The sequence below is a fragment of the Ananas comosus genome, linkage group 13 (assembly GCF_001540865.1).
Source record: "Ananas comosus cultivar F153 linkage group 13, ASM154086v1, whole genome shotgun sequence".
Classification (NCBI taxonomy): Eukaryota; Viridiplantae; Streptophyta; class Magnoliopsida; order Poales; family Bromeliaceae; genus Ananas; species Ananas comosus.
This window is the reverse complement of record NC_033633.1, coordinates 9,713,351-9,737,548: the sequence shown is the minus strand read 5'-3', so window position 1 is coordinate 9,737,548 and position 24,198 is coordinate 9,713,351. Positions and strand designations below refer to the sequence as shown.

General features: G+C 33.8%; 1 protein-coding gene across 1 annotated transcript; it reads right to left on the bottom strand.

The window, feature by feature from the left end:
• On the bottom strand, positions 1,059 to 4,735 carry LOC109719212 (CASP-like protein 1D1). Its single transcript, XM_020245758.1, has 3 exons — positions 4,430 to 4,735; positions 2,586 to 2,712; positions 1,059 to 1,532 (listed from the first exon to the last, which is right to left on the bottom strand). Exons 1-3 carry the CDS (start codon positions 4,672 to 4,674, stop codon positions 1,311 to 1,313), a joined length of 594 nt encoding a protein of 197 aa, XP_020101347.1. The 5' UTR covers positions 4,675 to 4,735; the 3' UTR covers positions 1,059 to 1,310.

Below are 24,198 nucleotides of genomic sequence, written 5' to 3'. Positions count from 1 at the left end.
AAAGCACAGATGCCTCAACACATGCTCGCAAATTATTTCTGATGATAGAATTTTCTAATTTATGATTCCTACCATTAAACTTGATTTACAATTTTTCAAATATCTAAAAAACTAAATTTTGTAATTATTTGATATCATTTATTAACTGTGTCGGTCATTTGCAAGTTTAACTGCGTAAAGATATCCAAGTCGAATACAATTTTGATATAAGATTTTAGTCGTTAATTTGAGACCGTAAATGATATAATAAAATTATAAAATTTATTATTTAGGTATTTCAAGTATGGTAAGACTATAAGTTTGATAGACTGATCGTAGATTAGAAAGTCTCATTATTAAAAATAATTCAGATTATTGCGTATTTCGCAATCAATAATTTTAAATAATTAATTAAACCAATCTCACATAGGGTTCATTAAGGGTTCTACTTTTATATATAGTAATAGATTTATGAACACGGAGGCTGAAAATAAAAGTCCCACAAAAAATAATAATATAATACTAAAAGTTTAGACTAGAGATATTGATCTCCCTTTGGAGCATGGATATTTTTACGTCGTTAAACTTGCAAAAAGCCGATATCAACTATTAGAATTATTAGTTTGAGCTCGTTCGATCAATAGAAAAATGTTATAAAAAACACAAAATTTGTAAGAAAATTTTTAGGCTAAATTATATCAAACTCTGCTATGAAAATTCGATTTTTCACTTTTCCCCCTATTATTTAAAAACATACACTTTGCCTCCTTGTAAAATAAAAAATGTTCACTTCGTCCCCTGCCGTTAGTAATCCGTTAGAGTTCCGTTTATAAAATATTATTATATATTTTTTATGCCAAAAATGTCCTAAGCCTTTTCTCCTGTAAACATGGTGAGAGGGAAAATGATGAGAGGCAAAATGGTTATTTTATCATCACAGTTCACATCGTACCCCTCTGTGAATATTTTTTATTTTACAAGAGGGCAAAGTGTAGGTTTTTAAATGACAGGGGGGAAAGTGAAATATCGGATTTTGATAAGAAAATTTTCTGTAATTTAGCCAAATGTTTATCTATCAATTTAAGCTTTTGAATTTTCCTGAGCGCTTTAACAAATACAATGTACTAAATTGAAAATTATGACTAGTTCCTAAACAAATTTACCAAAAGCAATGAAACACAAATTAAGAACAACTCGAAATCCAAGCCAAGTAATGCAACAACAACTTTTACATGTACATGAGAACACACTCATGCACCAACATGTACATTCAAACACTACTGATCAGGAGATCGATAAAAAGGGGGCTTCCGATCGATCGGACAGGCAAACTAGCGACTGCGGCGGTAGAGGGAGTAGGAGGAGAGCACGACGAGGAGGATGAGGCCGATGGTGGCCGCGAGCGTAACGACCGTGGAGCTCCCGATATGTTTGCAGAACTTTCCAAACACGTTGCAGACTTTGTTCCAATTCGTGTGCGTGTTGCCCCTCAGGCCGAGGTACGCCACCGAGCCTACGCTGCCGGTGGCTGAAGCCAAGATCCCAGCCATCAACTGCAGACAGAGAATCGAGAGAGAGAGAGAGAAAGATAATAAGATACATTTTCTTAACAAATAGAAAGAAAAAAAAAAACATATAAAATTTACCTGAACTATATATGGACCATTTTACTTTGGCTATCCAATTTTTCAATACTTTTATTTTACTATCAAATGGTTCAATTTGTTTGATCGATTTGAGTCTGTTAACGATACTTTGACTTCAAAATTTGAATTTATTGTTTATGTTTACAAGTTTAATAAGGATACGTTATATAATTCTTATAACTATAAATTTATTAAAGTAATTATTTTAAATTTTGAAGTTAAAGTACCGCTTGCATGTCTGACTCAAATCAAACAAATTAAAATATTGGATGGTAAAATCAAAATTTTTGGAAGGTCGGATGGTCAATACGAAATGGTCGATAATTCAGGTAAGTTCTATATGTTTTTGCGGAAAAGAAACATGTGCGCAGACCCTCTATCAAGTTTCAAGGTAAATATGTATAAAAACTTATCTGAACTATAGCATATTTTGTTTCGAGTACTAAATCTTTCAAAATTTTAATTTTGGTACCCGACATTATAATTTGTTTGATTTAAGTTACGTGGTAACTCTTTTTATATAAAATTTAAGCTAATTCATTTTACATTGATAAATTTATGATTACGCGAATCGCATAAAATATACTATTTAAACTAGTATAGATAACCAACGCATTTGAATTTTAAAGTCAAAAAGTTAATAAGTAACTCATATCAAATAAATTAAAAGATTTGATAGCAAAATCAAAATTTTTCAAAATTTAGATAGCCAGAACAAAATGTCGAGGTAATTCACATACATTTTTACAAACTTTTAATTACCTTGATTTTAATTATTTTACTAAACACTGAATTTTGGATTATGATCAGCTATTATTAATCTTTAACTATTAATAAAATCTGCTGATTAATGAAAACAACCTAAATTAAAAGAATTCCTAGTACATTTGTTTTTCCTAATTAATTCTTGTTTTATTTACAAAATAATTTTTTTTCTTTTATTTAAATCATTAAACTCACCGTATCAAACACGATTAGATTGAATAGGATCTTTGTTGATGGAGCAGGACGTGATGCGAGAGAGCATGAGCCGATGATTGTTATGATGCTATACAGGATTGCGACTGCAAGCGCCACAAGAAGATATCTGTAATGTCAAAAAAAATCCCTTATTTTATCAATAAAATTAAGTACTCGTGTAAAAATAAATTTAACGAAGTAAAATTAAATGAGACTGTAAGTCCGGTACAATTCGTACTCAAAATTTGTGAGATTTTAGATAGTTCTATATATGAAACATAATATGGCTAAACTTTTTAATTCGATTATAGTATTTTGGACCGTAACTAGACCCAGGAGATTAAGTGAATCAAACGTGTTACAGCTAGAATAGTTCTAGGATGAGTGACCCTATGAGAAGTAAGGCGTTACAGTTGGTATTAGAGCTAATTACCAGCCGGAAGTATGAGATGAGTCTCGACTGAGCCAGATAATACAGCGGGAAGAGTAAGATTCTTGTATTGATGACTATAAATTATGGGTGGAGTGAGGCTGTAAGACTCCAGATAGTTCTATATATAAGATATAATAGGACTAAATTTCTGAACCCAGCTATAGCATTTTAGACGGTGACTACGCCTATGGACTTAAAAGAGTTAAGCATGTTAAGATATAATAGGACTAAATTTCTTAATCCGGCTATAGCATTTTAAACGGTGACTACGCCTATGAACTTAAGGAAGTCAAGTATGTTAGGACTAAAGTAATCCTAAAATGAGTGACCTCTTGAAAGTGAGGAGTCACAGAATTTGACACCTACTAAAGTAAACCTAAAAACAACATCATTTAAGGAGTGATTATGTAGGTACATGTGTGCATTAATTTTGTCCTTTTCTCTCTTTTGTTTTTTCATAAAAAGCTAAACTTTAAATACCATCCTTATAGTTTCACTTTTTTCCACTTTAGTATCATATGGTTTAAAGTGTATCAATTTAGTACTCTATGATTTTATTTTTCTCTTTTCGTAAGCCAATTTGTTAACTTTTCGTTAAATCATATACAAAAAACTTCAGATACACCACCTATAGTTTATCGAATATTCACTTTAGTATTCTTTACTTTCAATTTTATCACTGATTTAACGAAATATATTATTGGAGGGAATAATAAAAAGAAAAAAATAAAACCATAGGGTATGAAAGTGATACACTTTAAACTTAAGTTACTAAAGTGAAAAAGTGCGAAACAACAGAAATGATATTTAAAATTTTTCTTTTATAAAAATATATAAAATTTGTCTGAATTATAGACCATTTTCAATTTGCTACTAATTTTTTTTAAATTTTTTGATGTTACTATATATGCAATATAAAATTTATTTAATTTGAGTTTGAGTGGGCTAATAACACTTTGACTTTAGAATTTAAAAATATTATTTACTTTTACAGATTTAGCTAGAATACTTCACATAATTCTCGAAACTATAAATTTATTAAAGTAAATAATTAGCTTAAATTTGAAGTCCAAATATCGTTAACTGCTTCAAATCAAAAAAATCAAGAGATTTGCTAGAAAAATCAAAATTTTGAAAGCTTGAATAGCTGATTCAAAAAAAAAAAATTAAAAAAAAAAGTTTTTTGAAATAGCAAGTATTATTTTTTAAAGAATTAACTACCATGATCACCAATAGTAAGATTAATTTCTCTCAAAAGTTTTCTTAAAATAAAACTTTAAATCAAAATAAAATTCAACCTATAAAAACCTAACTACTATTCCATGCACGTCTCGTATACATGATCGTTGATGATTGCTCAAGATATACTTTTAAAAAGAATGTTTAAACAGATCGATAATACTCGACTTACATAACCGCAGGCGAGTAATTGAACTTAGCGTCGCGGGTCACGGACGCGAACGGCGGGGGGAAGCCGGTCGCGATCGTCTCTGTATCCTTGCTGGTGACCAGAACTACGAGTGCTGAAACCGTCGATGCGAAAACGAAAAGCCGGAGGATCAAATCCAGGCGGAAGAAGTTCGGGGGCAGCGTCGACGGAGCCGCGCCGCCGCCGGATTCTGGCGCGGTTTTATCGTAATTTGTAGTTGTATTCATTTCTGCAGTTGCGTAATACTTGTTGTTTATAATGCTTGTGAGATATGAAAAGCTGAGGAGAGGAGGGGGGGGGTTAGATGTGTTTATATAGAAAGTGTGTAGTAGTATTATATGAGAGATAAGGCAAAGTTGTAGAAAAGTACCTCATCTAGAGGATATTTTGAAACTGGTCCCTCAACGATTTCGATGACAAAATTGTGAAGCGGAAAAAAATTAGCTCAAAACCAAAACAATTAATTTAGATGTTTTTTTTGTTTTCGAAATATATAAATTTTTTCAACCGAATGAATTACAACGAATTTTTTGATAGTGGACAAAGCCGTAGACTTTTAATTGATTCTCAATTCAAGTCAATTCAATTCACAAAAAAACGTCAAATCAAAATAATTGCTTCTTTTTTAAAAAAGTTTTTAAATTTGTAAATGTCAATATTTGATAGCTAACAAATTCTCAATTTAATTCCAAAAAAAAAAAAAAAATCAAATCAAAACAATAAAATAGTTTAGGGGCTGTTTCACAACATTTTAATGCCGAGGGGTCTCGGCGCAATTTTCACCCCCATGTGAATAGTATTTGTAGGCTCCGGCGTTGTTGCGGCGTTCACAATACATAGTTTGAACTTCGTAGTCAAATGGGGTGTTTTAATGCGTATTTTATTTTATAATTTATTAATATAAATTAATATTATTTTATTTTATTTTATTTTATTTGTTCACATTAATTTTGAATGCGACATATTTTATTTGTTTTTATTTGTTTTTTTATTTTGTCCCCATTTTGAATGTCACATGGGACTTGATATGGTTGAAATTCTCCTTGATTTGGTGTGGATTTTTCTTATTTATTTATTTATTTTTAAATTGATGGGATATATATCGTATACTGTAATGGATAAGTCACAAATTTGAATATTTTGAGCGACCTATAAGTATCTGAAGATACTGACATATACAAATTTATAAATAAAATTAGTTAATATTGTTTTGTTGATTTTTCTTAGTATTATTTTTTAAGATTTTATATTTTATACTATATATTGTAATATTTTAAACATATATATTGTGTTATGGTTTTTTAAAATTATATATATATGTATTTTATGTTTGAAAAATATAAGAACACAAAAAATAAAAATAAAAAGGAGAACATCTTACGAATAACCTGCATATTCACCTAGGGGTGTAAACGAGCCGAACACGAGCTGGCTCGTTAAAGTATCAAGCCGAAAAATTCAGCTCGTGTTCGGCTCGTTAATAACACATCCGAATACAGCTGGCTCACAGACTGGCCACGGGCAACAATAAGTTAAAAAAATTAGATTAAAATATAATAAAAAATAAATTTATAAAATCTTATCCGTTAAACTTTGATTTAATAGTTGAAATTTTACATATGAATGAGTCTTTTTATAATTAAGCTCGCATTTATATTTTTATTTTGCTAAAAATTAAATAATAAAAATATATATTATATATAATTATTTATTTATATATAAAAATATAAATTATATAAATTATATAAATATAAAATATATGTATTCTAGCTGTTATCGAGCCGAACACGAGCGAGCTGACCCCAGCTCGTATTTGGCTCGTTTATTAAACGTAATAAATGAGCCGAAAAATAGCTGGCTCGCGAACAACAAGCTGAATTACCACCCTTTTATTCACCCACTCGTGCATGGATATGGGTAAGGATATTGACCATTCAAAAACTTCTAATAAATTTTAGAATAAACTTCAAATACCATCCCTATGGTTTCGCACTTTCTCACTTTAATACTTTGTAGTTTAAATTGTATCAATCTTGTGGTTTTATTTTTCTCTTTTCGTCAGTTAATTTCTTCGTTAATATTTCGATAAATTATGTACAAAAAACTTCAGATACCCTCCTAGATTTATCGAATATTCACTTTAGCACCTTTTAGTTTTAACTTTATTTAACGAAAAAAAGATTAGTGGATGGGATAATAAAAAGAGAAAAATAAAATTATTGGATGCTAAATTGATACACTTTAAACTACAGAATGCTAAAATAAATAAATACGAAATCACATGAGTGGTTTTTGAAATTTTTCTTAAATTTTACCCAAACCAAAATGACCCATCCCCATATATATCTAAAATAAACGGGTGAAAATGTATGGAGAACCCTTAACTATAGGCGATTCTAAAATACCTCCGCATTTTGAGTTGATCATTCAATTTTTTTAAATTTTGATTTCAATTTGTTTGATTAAGTCAGTCAGTGATATTTTGGCTTCGTTTGGGATTGTGAGAATATTGCATTACGTGCGGTGAAAAAATACGATGAATAAATATTCTATTTATTTCCGTATATTATATTGTGTTTTCTATATCGCGATAAGTCGATTACGATATATTTTCTGCGGTCCCATTAGAGAACGTATATTCATTTTATCTAATAACGTCAGATGGGCATCAATACCAAACTAATTAAGTCTTAAACTTTAAAATTAAGCTAGTTAATTATTTTAATTAATTTATAGTTGCAAAAATTGCATGAAGTATATCAAATCAAACAAATTAAAAAATTGAATACTAAACTCAAAATTTTGAAAAGTTGAGGAGCCAACTCAAAGTCGTCGATAGTTGATGTAATTTTTTGAACAATTTTATCTAGGGATGAGAATCTAAATAGCCAGTAATTAAGGGGTCCCAATCCATTTTCACCTTTATTAAATTTGGCAATAACACTTAGAAGGAAAGAGTCAAAGTTCAAAGGAGAAAGTTTGGAGATTTCTAGGATCTTCCCAACTGTAAAAATTGAACTATCAATTAATTCTATGGAATAATTACCTATATACCCTTCAAAAAATTTCAAATATCTTATATACCCTTTTTTTTTGTTTTAAATATATTCTTCGTATATTTCTCCGTTCTTCAAAGCTAGCTCTGGTGTTAATATCCATTAAATTATTTCGAATTAAATTTCAATTAGAGTTGTAAAAAAAGATCAAAATATCTCTTTTATCCATAATTTAAATAAAAAAATTTTTGATGACGATAGAATAGTACATTTGAAAGAGTAAAATAGTAATTTTACAGAAATAACTACTGTTTATAATAGTTCACTAATAAAATCTAACTATATGGGTATCTTTCTAACAGTTCGCTTTTGTCCACAACTTTCGAGGGGTATATATGCAATTGCCCCTAATTTTATTGTATACTTGTCAAAATAACAAAGTTGTTAAAAGTCATTATACCGTAATCAAGATGTCATAATTACAATTAATTACTAATTGTGATAGCTCTGGATTAGGGGTGAAAGTGGTTAGAATAAACTCTGATCGAATCAGCGCCGGATTCAATAGGATACTAATATAGAAGTGAAAATTTAGCATTCGACGTATATTCGAATCTGAATTCGCATCCCAAAAATACCTACAGAATCAAAAGTGCATGTTTGGAGTGTTTGGCAACCGAAAAGAAAAAAACTTTTGTTTAATCTTGAATTATTATTGGATAAGATATTTTGTTAATTGCACATATATACCTAAAAAATAATAATGTTATATATATATATATATATATATATATATATATATAGTAGGGCTGCTGTGCTATTAGGAGCACAGCAGTCCTTGTGCTCCTAAGTTCTTAACCGCCCATCAAATTTGATGGGTGGTTAGGGTGAATGAGAGAAGAGAAATTGGAGAGAAATTCAAAGATAAGAGAAATTGAGAAACCTAATTTCTCTCCAATTACTTTTCTNTAACCGCCCGTCAAATTTGATGGATGGTTAGAGTGAAAGAGAAAAAAGAAATAGAAGAGAAATTGAGAAATCTAATTTCTCTTCAATTTCTCTCTAATTTCTCTTCAATTTCTCTTTTCTCTTTCATCCTAACCACCTATCAAATTTGACGGGCGGTTAAAAACTTAGGAGTACAAGGGCTGCTGTGCTCCTAATAGCACAGTAGCCTTACTCTATATATATATATAAAATATTTGTTCCTATAAAATTTAGTTATCCAATTTGATGAGAGGTAACCAGAGATCAAGCAAAAATATGCAATTAAAGATTAATTGTAAATGTATCACTATATACGTATAGTATATATAAAAACACGTATTTTGAATTTGGATCTATCAATAATGTTAAATATAAAAATATTTAAACATTGTTCCCTACCATGTTAAATAATACAAAACAGCCGCTGTATTCTAAAAATTTAATCTGTTAGAGAACGGTGTTTAAATATTTATAAAATAAGCATTTAATATCTCTTTTTCTCTAACGAGTAACTTTTTTTTTGTCAATTATTACTCCATATTTGTTTAGGTAAATATTTTCAGATTATCTCGATATTATCTACTAATATTTAGTTATTTGTATTAACTTTTTATTAATTATAACAAACAATTAAATTTGAATTTAATATTAAATATATATTTTAATTTTAATTTTATTTGATTTTAAATTTTTACCTACAAATTGTTTAAAGTGATATTTGCTCTGATACCAATTGTAGGAATCGATATTCATTCTGGTTCCAGTTTTATAATTTAGAATTCAAATCATGTTAGAGAATAAATACAAAAATAGAATAAGAAGGAAGCAAAAGCTACAAGCTAAAATAATATTTTATTTATAATTTATAATAATTCCAACTGGCTACAGCCTACATGGAGTATTATTCTCAACTCTATTAATTAATTAATTAAATACATAGAGTACCAACCCATACGCGTAGACGAATCAAAACCGAATCGATATTCGTGCTGATACCAATTATAAAATTCGATACTCATACTGATACCCGTTATATAATTCAGAACCTAGACGTGTTGATATTACAGAAATCAATATTACAATAATCGATATTTATGCTGATACTACTTATATAATCTAGAATTCAAATCACATTAGAGAATAATCAGAAAATAATATAAAAAAAAGGTTAAAATATAGAGAATTTTCTTTATTCGTGCTGATACCAATTATAAAATTCGATACTCATACTGATACCCGTTATATAATTCAAAACCTAGACGTGTTAATATTATAGGAATCAATATTACGACAATCGATATTTGTGCTGATACTACTTATATAATCTAGGATTCAAATCACATTAGAGAATAATCGGGAAATAATATAAAAAAAAGGTTAAAATATAGAGAATTTTCTTTTTTGTAAATATTTCTATTTTCACTTTCTGTCCTGACTTTTAAAACTTATATTTAGTCTTCTTAAAATTTTACAAAATATTTTCAGAAAATTATGGCGTTAATGAAAAGAATGAATGATCTAATTGTCCATACTTATTCTGAAACAAAAAAAAATAAAAATAAAATATTTAAGAGCATTTTTTTAGTATTTTCAGACATAAATTTTAAGAAATAAATGGAAAGAGTAGGGTTAATTAGCTACATCAACTTAAAAATTTTGATGAGAGAAAATATAAATTTTTTAAAGTAAAAAAAAAAACAGAAAGCAAATATTTATAAAAAAAAAATTTCTATATTTTAGCGTAAAAAAACTATAAACTAAACTAATATTTTATTCATAATAATTCCAAGCTTTAATAATTATTATAATTTATATATGACACCAACCCACATGTACACGTGGTACTCTAACTCTCAAACCTTTTAATCCTACTACTAATAGTATTCTAAATAAATACAATTAAGGTTATAAATTATACTCTAATTAATTAACTTAATTTGGATTACTACCCCTTTTATTTAGTCAAATATAAGCGAAGTGTATGGTGAAAACGCACGTATGCATGGTTCTTTTCGTATTATAGAATGAGCCACGATTTTAATATTTAATTATATGAATAATATTTTAATATATAATTTAATTGTATTAAATATATATAATGTAAATGGATACTTACACATTACTGAAAAATGGTACGTGTTTTTAATGTTTATTTCTCAACATTTTCCTTCGCATATCGACTTGAAATATTTTGATATGCCTAAAATACGGACTTGAATTAAATATAAAAAAATTAACAATGTTAGGAATCTGATGCGACTCAAACTTAAAATTTTTTATTCTGATATTATATTAACATTAAATTATACGTAATACAGCAAAAAATGCCAACCAATTAAAATATAAATTCAAAAACAATATTAAATATTTATATATAATACTATGCAATATATAAAAAATCAATTCGGATTTGAATTGCGTACAGACAAAATCTACACATGAATTCAAATTCATCAACTTTTTCTTTTTTATTTTTATGTTAAAATAAATTTGCTTTATTTGAATTTAAATTTAAATAAAATTCTGAAAATTGTATCAATTGATGATATCTCTACTCAAATATGGATGAAACTTACAATGGAAGTGGGTAGATCAAATTCATATTAAAGAATGAACCACGAGGTGTAGTATTCTATAAAATATATCTATATATTATATATATCAATTATTCTATGAATAATGAATAAAAAATATACACGTATATATAACTGCATTAAGAATTATACTGGAATACTATTAATAGTAAAACGTTCTTTTTGCTACCAAGTTTTTAATCCTTGGATGAAAAATTGTAGGGTCAGGATGATATTAGTCGGTTAGAGTTGAGTGGTCCCCCTAGGGTTGAGTGGTGCCCACTGGGTTATAGTATTTAATCCAATGGTTAGAAATAATGAAAAGAGTTGATCCAAAGGCTAAAAAACTGATAGCAACAATGGGATTTTGCTACTAATAGTAGCCCAGTCCAACTCGCTGCATTAAATGCTTTTGGAGATATGAATTCAATGCCTTACCTGTTTGTTTGACCCTGAAACAAAATGCTGTTATTAATAAGTTTGGACTTATCCAGATATGTAGGATAATATTCTATTCCCATCGGTGTTCGGCTCAAAATGAGTTCAAAATAGATCTCTCGTTTAATAAATAAGTAAATATAAGTTAAATTTTTTAGCTCAAAATCTTAACGAGCCGAACGCGATCTGGGATCGGCTCACTTGTATTCGACCCTATATAGTCGATAAAAATATATGAAATTTGATTTCTAAACATTTCAAGTGGTACAGATCATGTTCAACGGTGCCGATCGTCGATTTGGAGGCTCTATCGTTCAAAACAAATGGGTGGTAACGGAGCCAGTTTGCAATCGATAGTATTCAGGCTCAACTATATATATATATATATAGAGTGAGGCTACTATGCTTTTAGAAGCACGGAGCCTTCCATGCTTCCACATCATTTTCGATGTTGCGACTTTTAAATCGTCGATCGGCTCCGTTAAACTTGATCTAGAATATTTGAAGTACCTAGAAAATAAATTTTATGATTTTTCGATATCATTTTCCTAGTGATTGAAGGGGCTCAAAATCAATAATTTTAAAGGCCGTAGTGAGCCATTTGCAAGTTTAACGGTATAGAAATATCCAAATCATGTGAAATTTTGATAGAAAATTTTTTATACTATATAAAACAAGATTAATATCTTTGATCTAAAATTTTAATGTCATATTATCACGTTTTGTAAGATTTTTCTTTTCAGCCGCTGATTTTTAATGTCATATTATCACGTTTTGTAAGATTTTTATTTTCAACCGTTGATTTTGAACCCCTTTGTTCACTAGGCAAATAATATCGAAAAATCGCATAATTTATTTTCTAGATACTTCAAATACTCTAGATCAAATTTAACGGAGCTAATCGACAATTCGAAAGTCGCAATATGGAAAACAAGCTGGAAGCACGGAAGGCTCCGTGCTAGAAACATAGTAGCCTCTCTCTCTCTCTCTCTCTCTCTCTCTCTCTCTCTCTCTCTCTCTCTCTCTCTCTATATATATATATATATATATAGAGTCCGGCTGGAATACTATCGATAGCACCAAGGATTTGGTGCTATCAAGTTTTTCACCCGTTAGATTTAACCCTTTGATTATTTTTATCCGTTAAATTATACTATTCAATTACCACCCACTCACCCTGGGGGCCACATCATCCTAACCGCATATTTTTCAATCCAAGAGCTCAAAACTAATAGCACCAATAGTTTGGTGCAATTGATAGTATTCCACGCTAGTTTTATATATATATATATATATATATATATATATATATATATATATATTATATATATATATTATTATTATATAATTATGCTACTATACTATCAATAGTACCAAGCCCTTGGTACTTGAGTTTTGCGGCCGTTGATGAAAAGGATGTGCGGTTAAGATGATAGTGGTCCCCAGTTAAATTGATATTGGTTCTCTAGGTTGAGTGGGTGGTTGGTTTAATAATATAATCTAATGGATGAAAATGATCAAAGGGTAGATCTAACGGTAGAAAATTCAATAGTACAAGCGCTTGCTACTAGTAGCCGGACTCTCTCTCTCTTCTTTCTCTCTCTCTCTCTCTCTACTCTCTCCTCTCTCTCTCTATATATAATATATATAATTGGGTATATATATATATATATATATATATATATATCTTAGAAATTAGTAATATTTGAATTTTAGGCCATTCTAAATGTAAAGAGACTGATATTTTGTAAATTAATCATTAGATTAAGATTCTAATTTTCTAATTTTCTTTCAACTTTTTACCCCAGCAGTAAGGCTGACAATCTAACTTGCTGTTCGCGAGCGATCTCATGTTCGACTCGTTAATAAATAAGTCGAACACGAGCTGGATTTATCAACTCAATATTTTAACGAGCTCGCTCTTGTTCAGCTCGTTGACCGCCCTAATAAGTGGTGGCTCATCTCAGTAGGGGTGTAATCGGTTGTGTTGGATTTGATTTTTTGGCGATTCTCAAACCAAATCAAATTTTCTGGGTTCGAAAAAATTTACTACTGATCCGTACAGATTTTAGGGAGATTATGTTCGGCTCGAAATGATTTAAGGAGATTGTGTTTGGGGATTAATTGCATGCAGGTCCCTACAAATATAGTAAAACAAAACCATCATTTGAGGAAAAATAAATAAATAAATAAATCGGGGATAAAGAATTTTATTTATGGCTAATTTGCATAAAAATCCACTAATTTTGGGCTTTTGCATAAGTGGGCTATCTTTTTCGTTTTTGCAGATTCGGTCCGATTTTTCAGCAAACTAACTAAAATACCCTTGTACATTTTTCTCCTTCCTCTTTTTTTTCTCTCGTTCTTTTTTCTTGCTCTTCCCAGAGAGCGGCGGAGGCGGAAACGCCACCCCCCGACCCCGGCGACGTCGCCAGCGACGAGCCTGCCTCCCTCGCCTCGGCCTTTCCCCCGACCCCTCCTCCTACCGCGCCCTCGCCCAGGCCCGCTCCATCGCTTCCTTGCTCGACGACATGCTCCACCACGNCCTCCCTCGCCTCGGCCTTTCCCCCGACCCCTCCTCCTACCGCGCCCTCGCCCAGGCCCGCTCCATCGCTTCCTTGCTCGACGACATGCTCCACCGCGGCCTCCCCGCCGACCCAATCCCGCCACCAATATCACCACCCACGGCATGGCCAAACCCACCGCCAGCCCCCTCCTCCTTCTCCGGCGTCGCCCTTGCCGGCACGCTCACCTCGACGCTCCCCAACATGAAGAGCACCACGGCGAGCGCCATTTTTCCTCCACCGTTTCCCATGGCCGCTCTGTAGTAAGCACGGATTTTGAGGCCCTTGTGGGTGAGGGAGTGTGAGACCCCAGAGAGTCCTATATGTGAGATATAATATGGCTAAACTCTTAACCCGGCTTAAGCATTTTGGGTGGTGGCAAGGCCCAAGAGGTTAAGAGAGTTAAGCGTGCTAGGACGGGAGTAGTCCTAGGATGGGTAACCCCCTGGGAAGTTGGGGCATCACAGGGAGTGATGCTGCGACAGGGGTGCTGGGATGGGACGAGCCATGGTTGGGGTTCTTGTACATGGCGAGCATTGAAGGAGAAGGAGGAGAAAGAGGAGGAAGAACAAAAAAAAAAGAGAAATGGTGTAAATTTCACCCAAACAATACAGTTCTGTCTCAAAGAGTGCAATTTTAAAAAAAATTGCACTGTTTTATATAAAATTTACACTATTTGAGATAGAATTACACTCTTTGGGACGAGAGTTGCACTCTTTAGGCGAACGTTGCACTATTTAGGTAAAATTTACACCATTTGGGATGACAAAAATTACACTTTTTAGACAAACGTTGTACTATTTGAGTGAAATTTACACTATTTTTTATTCTCTTCTTCTTTCTTCTTCTTTCCCTCAGTTTATTCTCTTTTTTTTTCTTCATCCTTCTTCCCCTCGGTTTATTCTTCTTCTTTTTTTTTTCCTCCTTCTTCCACCTCGAGGAGCTCTGGAGCCGCCTCGCGCGCCTCCGCGCTGAGAACCGTGAGCTCGCCGAGTGGCTCGGCGGTGCCGCCCACCTCTCCACGTTCCTCCCCCGCCACTCTGACTGGCTCCGGGCCGAGTCCGAATCCCTCCGTTGTCGTCTCGCGTTGGCGCGCCAACGGAGAAGGAGAAGGAAGAAGGAGACCCCGGTGGAGCATGTCGTCGAGCAGGGAGGCGGCGGAGCGGGCCTGGCCGTGGCGGCAGAAGGCCTGGGCGAGAGCGCGGTAGGAGGGGTCGGGGGAGAGGTCGAGGCGGGGAAGCCGGGCTCGTCGCCGGCAACGTCGCCAAAGCGAGCGAGGGCAACATCGCCGGGGCAGGGGGGGTGGCGTTTCCGCCTTTGCCGCTCTCTGGGAAGAGAAAGAAAAAAAGAACAAGAGAAAAAAAAAAAAAAAAAAAAAAANAATTACTAGATTTTTTATGCAAATTGGCCTTTCTTTATCTATCATGTAATTATATTTTAGGATTAATTGCATGCAGGTCTCTACAAATATAGTAAATTGCAAATATATCTCTACAAAGTTCAACTTTCATATATTTTTACCCCTCTTATATTATACTTTTATGACTTTTAAAGAAATATATTTATGAAGACAAAATTAACATTTCCCTTATTTATTGTTAAAACATAAATAATCTATAACGGTAATAAACTAGAAAGATATATTTAAAAATATTAGAACTTTTATAGGAACAATATATGAAAGCTGAACTTTATAAAAATATATTTATAATTTATTATATTTGTAGAGATCTGAATGTATTTAATCCTATATTTTGTTAAATAGGCCATTGTCAATATAAATGACATTATAGGAAAAACAAATTAAATAAGAATTAGAATGGTATATATATTTTTTAAAAAAATGGGGACCGTTGAACGTCACTGTGGCATTAAAAGCTAGCTACCTAGGGGCTATAATTAGGCCAAAAGTAGTTGTATTAATGAAGAATATAATGATATATATATTTTCTATTTTATAGTCTAATCATAAATATCGCAGTGATGTTGCTTGTTAAAATTATAAAAAATAAATTCTCTTCATATTTTTTGGAAAATCTTCAAAAATCACCCCAGTGGTTTTGCACTTTTCATTTTAGTACCTTGTGGTTTAAAGTGTATCAAGTTAGTACCCTATGGTTTCTCACTTTATCACTTTAGTACCCTATGGTTTAAAGTGTATTAAGTTAGTACTCTGTGATTTTATTTTTGTATCAACTTAGTATTCTGTGATTTTATTTTGTATCAAGTTAGTACCCTATGATTTTTAAACCACAGGGTACTAAAATGATAAAGTGCAAAATCACAGGGTACTAAAGTGATAAAGTGCGAAATCACAGGGTACTAACTTGATACACTTTAAACCACAGGATACTAAAGTGTAAAGTGAGAAACCACAGAGTACTAACTTGATATACTTTAAACCACATGGTACTAAAGTGAAAAAAAAAAAACCACAAGACCGGTATTTGAAGTTTTTCTTTTTTTTTTTTACTGCATATAATGCATTTTTTTAGCAATTCAGAACATAAAAATTATGGTGATATAACTTGCCAAAAATACAGACTTCTTCATACATTCTTGCTACATGTAATGCATTCTTTTAGCAACTCATAATGGCATATAAAGTATTAAAAAACAAATATATTTGGCAACCTAGTTTCAAATTAGGCCTTATAATAATTAAATTTAAAACATAAAAGGAGATATACATTTGACAATACAATCATAAACTAAGCCTTAGACACTACAAGAAAAACAACATTTAAGAATGTATTTTTCAGTAAGTAACGGTGTATAAATGCATTTTAAACTAGTTTATCGTCACACAAAAAAGATCACGGACAGCGTCGGCAAATAAAGAGTTGCCACATACATACCGATGTTTATGTCATTCATCACTAAAATATATTCTGACACTTTAAAGTAGAGAAAAATAAAAAATTCTGACGCTTCAAAGCATCGAAAAATTTAAAATAATAGTACAATTAATCTTTCAATAAATTGATTTGCAACAGTAGGGAACGGTGAAGATATCTTGCTTTGTACAATGATATTTTTTGAAGCGTTATAGTTGCTCTATATATAGTGTGGACACTTGAGGACGCATTTTCAAAGCGTAGTCAAAAAATCATTCTTATAATAACATTTTTTTTGGATAAAAATGTATGAAACTTACTAAAATTATGGACGCTTTGGATTTGGTTACTTAACCTTTTAATTTATTTGATTTACACTTTGACTTCAAAATTTGAATTTATTATTTATCTTCACAAAAATATATAGTTATAAATTTCGTACAATTCTCACAGTTATAAGTTCATTAAAATAAATAATTAGCTTAAATTTTATAGTCAGAGTGTCGTTCATAGACTCAAATCAAATAAATTGGAAAGTTAAATAGTAAAATCAAAATTTTAAAATATTGAATAGTCAAATCCAAGTAGTCCATAGTTCTAACTAGAAACACAAATAGAGTCAGGTTGAAGAATTCTCGTCCCGAAACCAAAAATATATATAAAAAAAATATAACTCACCTCGAATCTGTCTTGATCTGTCAAGTAAATGAAGTGGAAGACGGGAGACCTCTTTCGTCCTTTAATCCACTTCGATTCACGTCACCAAATGTTCGACAAAAATTTGTCTCAGTGCGATCTGTTCCAAATAAAATAATAAGGGCCAAAAATAATATTAAGATTAACTCGCTCCAAATCTATTATAATCAGATAAAAAATAAAGCGAAAGGTGAGATACTCCCTCCAAGGATCCGTCCCGTTTTTCATGTATCGCTTTCACCAATCAAATCTTAAATTTTCATGATAGAGAGATAAAAGTGTCCTAGGCATAGCATTATCCATGAAAAAAGTTTTCAAGGATGTGTGAAATGTTTGACTAATCATAGGAGAAAAAAATAAATAAGTTTGATGGTTTCGTACAAGGCAGGTTATGTCACAATGTTTCCAACTATTTGGCTTCTTCCACAATTATTGGAAGATCCTAGAGAGAAAAGTACAAGGCCAAATACAGGAGAAACTCTATTGTATAATACTTGTACCACGTCATCTGTTCCCAATTAATAATATATTTTTTCAAGAAAAAAAATACAATAAAAATAATTTTCCAAAAGTCATGATAGGATGGGTGAACCCCAAGAAAGCTTTTTGATTGGTGCGGTCTGCACATCAGCAATATAAGTATTATATTCTAGAGTTTTTCATACATATATGTAGCCACCTAGGTCCTTCCATTCGGGAAAATTTTATAATGCAACACTTATATTGCTTATGTAGTGATCCCAACCAATCAAAAAGTTTCCTTAGGGTTCAGTCATCTTATCATGGTTTTTTAAAAAAAATATTTTTATTGTACTATTCTCTCAAAAGAAGAGATATGATTGATTAGACATAGATGATATGGTGTGAGTGTTACACAGATAGATTTTCTCCTACATATATGTTACAAAATCCAAAACCAGGCACGAATAAAAAAACGAAATTTGAAATCATACTCGAATCCGATCTAGAATAAAAATTCAAATATGAAACCGTACCAGAATAAAATACTGAAACCCATATATGAAATTATAAAATCGAGCCCGATTATTTAATTTACTAAATATTAAACTAAATTATCAAAATAAATATCTAAGAAATTATATTATGTGCATATAATATAAGTTTTTTTTTTAGAAAAAGTAGCATGCTACTGTAAGGACTGAGATTTTGGCAGTGTAGCTAAACTCTCCGTTGACGATGTTTTTGTGTGTAATTTAATTACAAAAGTACTCATCAAGTTTCGGGGCAAAATGAGTTAGAATAGAGTTTTTACGCGATCTTTACTTTTTACTTAAAGTGAATAGTAACCTGAGTTTCCGGAGAGGCCAAAGTGTAAAGATGGCTTCTAGCACGTATCGGACTTCGTTCATAACGATCCAATAGCTCGTTTTTAATGATTTGGCTATTCTGGAATCATTGACGCCGATGGATTTTAGGTTTGATGCATGGATTTTGAGAAATATGGAAATACATATATTATATATGTATTTGTGTGTAATTTCGCCATTTCGAGAGATGATGGGTTTTGTCGCGAATCCGTAACCAAACGAGGCGAAACAAAATTGTGAGTTTGTTATCTCTATCATGCTGATCGTACTGGTGTGATCCGTTCACAAATCTGACAGACGGATCTCCGGATATCGTGCGTTAATCGAGGAGGGGTCATTAATGGCAAAACGGTAATTTTGCAAAAAGCTCGACATTTTATGTACCGTTTCGCGAGAGATCGGGCATGGAGGAGTATTCGTGCGTTTTACTCACGCCGTAAGGGACTCGGTTCTAAACATGGGGTTTTTCGGGGACTATTGTGCATTTTTACCTTATGTATATATAGTCTTCTAGGGTTTTGCTCCAGGGAAACCCTAACCCTAGCCCCCAGCTGACTCCCAGCCGCTTCTGCTCCCTTCCCTGAGTGCGCCGCTGTAACGACCCAGCCACTAGCAACAATAACTCGTTGGGCCCAACAACCGGCCCAAAATGCTTAAGCCCAGTTATTATTACTAGTGTCTAAGTCTCTTATAAACCCAATGACAACCCCTTTCCCATCCGATGTGGGACTATTGGGGTGTCACAGCCGCGCGCGCCCCAGCCGCCTGCCCACGCTGCCTGCGCACGCCGCCGACCGTCGGAGAAGGCTTTCTTTCTCTCCCTCTCCCTCACATTGCATGCACTCGGCTTCCCATCCCTGCCGAGAGCAAGTGAGGTGTCCTTCCCCCTCCGGCCCCTCACCAGCGCCTCCCCTGGAGCAACGGCGACCTCCCCCGCCAGTCGCCGCAGCCCCTGCGAGCCGCCGCTGCCGCCCAGGCAGCTTGCGGTCGGACTGGGCCAACTCGGGCCGAGCGAGCTTTAGCTCCCATAAGTCGCGCCGCCACCACCTAGGGACGGCCGAGCCGCCCTCCCCCGAAGCCCCGACGACCGTCCCGGTCGATTCCTGTCGTCCTCGCGCGCGAGTTTAGGTCGATTTCGGTGCGTACTTCGGCGAAATTCGCTGGCGGAACACGGTTTCAGTTCAGATTTCATCCAACGGTGTTTGTTTGCCCTGAGAGTTGTCGCTGAGCCTTGTCGGCTGGTCACCATCGTCTTATCATGGGTTTGGAGATGACGGATGAGCGACGGTGGGTTCTGGTGTCGAAATGGACACTTCCGGGAACTTGGATCCGAACAATTATCCAACGATAATTGTTTAGTTGTGTAATCTTGTGTTTGCTGCCAAGACATCCAAATTGGTGTGTTTTGTGGCAGTGGGTGACTCGTGGCATGAGTCGGTGAGTTTCGGGACACATAGTAAGTCCCGACGGCGTCCGGTGTGATTTTCGGGACTTCCGGTGAGTTACGGTAATTAGTTTAAGAAAACCGATTTCGGGGATTGGTATGGGGTTTGTGAGTAATGTATTTTGGGTTTGTGGGTTGGGTACTAATCCGGTGGATCTTCGTAGGTCCGGTTGGCCTGTTGCATACCCAGGTTTCCGACGCGATAGTGACAGATGGGTGCTTCGAGCTGGTAGTCGGTGAGATCGTTTCGCTTTTCTCTGTTCTTCTATATCAGCATCGTAGTCTCTACATGTCGGTTACCTTTGTTTATCGTTCGTTCATCTATATCTTATTGCTTACATGATGATAAGTTATTGATAGACATGTAGAGCAGGCTTACATATGTTGTATATCTGTGGACCTTGGATCCAGGCAACACATCAACTCCTTTGTCGTGTGTTCGATCTAATTGATCGTGGTTCGGCATTGTACGCCCTTGCATCTGGCTTCGGCCAAAGCACTGGTCTTCTTGCCAGTTTTCGTATTGAGCATATTAGCATGATTTAGTCACAGCACTGTATATTCTAGACACCGGTTGGTTTGGCCACCAACCGGGGGGTGTATTTATCCGGATAGGTCGTCGGTGGACGCATGAATCAATGTAAGTGTATGCTCTGTGATAGACAACGCTTGAGGTCTACGGACCAATATAACAGGCACCAGATTGGGTTTGATTTGGACTATATACCCTTGAGGCATCTGTTCAATCGAGTTTTTGTTACAGTATTAGTTCGGTTCTTGCTTATTTACTATTCTGCTTCTATTACTACTGTAGTTTTTCTTATATCACACATATATCTGTTGTTCCATTTTCTTTGTTTTCTAGTGAATACGATTTGCCTTCGTGGTTCTGTCATACCCACTGAAAAAATCTTGATTGTGGTTTCTCACCCCCCATTTCCCCAGGTGACTCGGCCGAGGAGTTGATTCTTGATGCGACGGTTGGACGTCCTAGCTAGGCTACAGTAGTGGCCGTAACCCTGGTTATGTTTTATTTCCGCATTAGTAATTTATATAATTAAATGGTTCAATTAGATGATCAATACTACTGTTTGAGTATTTGTGAACTGGTTGACTTGGTGATTTTCTATTATGCGTGCGATTGGAGATTTTAGAATTGTGGTTTTGGTTTTATGGATAATTGGTCCTCGGACTTATGTATTTACGCATTGTGGTTTTCTACCCCTCAAAGTAGTCAGTTTTCAAAAGTAAAGTTTCTGAATGGAAAACAGTTTTAAAAAGATTTTCAAATGGTTTTTATGAATGATTAAATAGAGTTTAAAATCAAAACTTCCGAATGGGGAGCACTTTTAAATAGAATGACTGTTGTACTGTGCATCGCATCATCCAGCATCTAAGGAGTGTTTAGAGGCATGCATCATCTCTAAGGATCGCTAGCTGTATGAAAATGCATCGCATGAATTATTTACGGATTGGTAAATATAGACTGTGGCTGTGATCCTGATGTGGACAGACTCTGTCCGAGTGGACAGAGAAACTTTGTATTTGTGGTTGGTCTGTACGTCACGTGGGCCAGGTTGAATTCAAAAAAAAAAAGAAAAAAAATGGCACATTTTTCGCAACTCTTGTTTCTAAATTCTGTATTCGTTACAAAAAGGCTTATAAAATTGGCCCTGGGGCGTGACAACTACCGCTCCATTCATTTAGGATATAAACTCGGCTACAAACTGAGGCAGTAAGGCCTCGAGGAAAAAAAAAAAAAGATTCTAGGTCGGTAGGATTCCCGGCATTAGCTGATGCAGAAGCTGTCCCAGAACTCCCTGAGGGAGAGAATCTTGGTCAAAGAGGTACCCGGTGGATTTTGGATTTCTCAACTATACGACAGTTACGGTCTAGCAAGATCACCCACCAAGTGGTGACGACCATAGCTAACTCTCTCATTCCTATCGAACCACCTTTAAGTTTGTAGTCATCCCACAGCTGGTTGATAGACGAACAAAAAAAAAAGGGACCGTTTGTTTGGCATCAAAATCTCCAATAGGTCTTTGGTGGTAGGGCATTTTACGAAAAGGTGATCCGCTGTCTCCATTGTTGCCGCACAGAAGACGCACCGATCCAACCTCTTTTCAAGAGGTTGTCCACAACGAGCACCTTCCTTTTCAGGATTAGCTATACGAAGATCTTAACGTTTAGAGGGGATTTAATCTTCCATAATGGTGAAAGCTCCTGTCATTAACTCCTCCGTCCTATAAAAAGTTATAAAGCGATTTGACGGAGAACTTATCAGACTTTTCCCATCTCCACCGAACCTTGTCCTTTTCGTCAGGCAATGGGCTCATGGAGATCGACTCCTTCAGCTTCAGAATTAGGTTTCTGTCCTGTCGGGAAGAAGGCGAGAACCCCGACAAGATCTTACTCCACTTCCATCCGTTCCTTCCCTAACAGTCTAGCACTTTAAGGTTCTTGTTCGCAACATTATTGTAGACACTAGGGAACAAGGTTTGTATGGAAGCTTGGTCGTTTCAGATATCCGTCTAAAAATTAACGGTTTGTCCATTCCCAATTGAATAGGACACACCGCACTTAAACACCTCCCTGGTCGATAAAACACCCCTCTACCATTGGGAGTGCAGTCGGAAGGGGGCGCCTTCTTTTAATACGGGTTGGTTTCGGGTTTGGTTCGGATATAAACAGAACCGTAGCCAAAAGTGAACCCGTACGGTTTTTGTTCTTTAAACTTACATAAATGAAATTATGCATGTTTAGTATTAGCTGAAGTGAATCAATACCATTCAGATTCGGATTCGAATAAATCTCAAGAATTCTTAACCATCAAAATCCCTAATGTCAATTAAAATGACTATCTAAATTAAGTAGACTTTAGTACTTACTTTTTCTCTTCCTTTTCCCTAGAATGGAGTTCAAAGTACAAGAGTTAAGGAACAATTCAATGCAAGTTCATTTGAAAAAGGTTAAGATTGTATGAGAACACAAACATCATTTAAAGGCCAAAGTTAGATTGATTAATCTTCTTTTGTGTGTGTGTGTGTGTGTGAGAGAGAGAGAGAGAGAGAGAGAGAGGTTGATTGATCTTCTTTTGTGTGTGTGAGAGAGAGAGAGAGAGAGTAAGCTTAGAGGCTCCCCAAAAACCCCACATATAAAGATTATTTTTTATTTTTTTTCAACCTTACTAATAAATGCACGACCGTCAACAAATTAGATTGTAAGATTTGATTGGAACAATTCTAAAAGTTTGAATCAGATATAACAACAAATTAAAATTTGAGAACTAAAGTGTTAACTAACTCGTAGTATGAGGACCAAACATATAAGACTTACCCTAATAATTATTAGCCCTAAGCTAAATATAAAGTCAAACACAAGCTACCCAGGTGGTTAATTTAGGCTACGCTGGTTCGCTGGTTCACTTTTCGAAGTAAATAAGAAGTTAGTGATCAGAAAATTTATTAAATGAAGAGTCAAGCACAAATCTAACTTTTGGAAGCCGAAAACGATCTGACTTGCGAACAGACGCGAAACAACCGAAAAGTTTTGAGACCCCAAATGGTCCCAAACTTAAAATGATCCAACCCAAACCAATATGTTAAAACCCATAACTGTTTACGACTTGAAAATATTGCCGAGTCATAAGTTACTGGTTCAACCACCGGTTTGAATGACGTTAGTATGACGTCATAAATATTTAATTATTAAGTTTTCATACTATATATAATAAAATAGATATATCAAATATAATATTCTATATTGTTTTTTATATTATTATATTATATATAATTAAAAATATATATTCAAAGTGTAGATTATTAAAAAAACTAATGCGTATTTTTCATTAATTATTAAAATATAAAATTGAAAAAAAAAAATCCG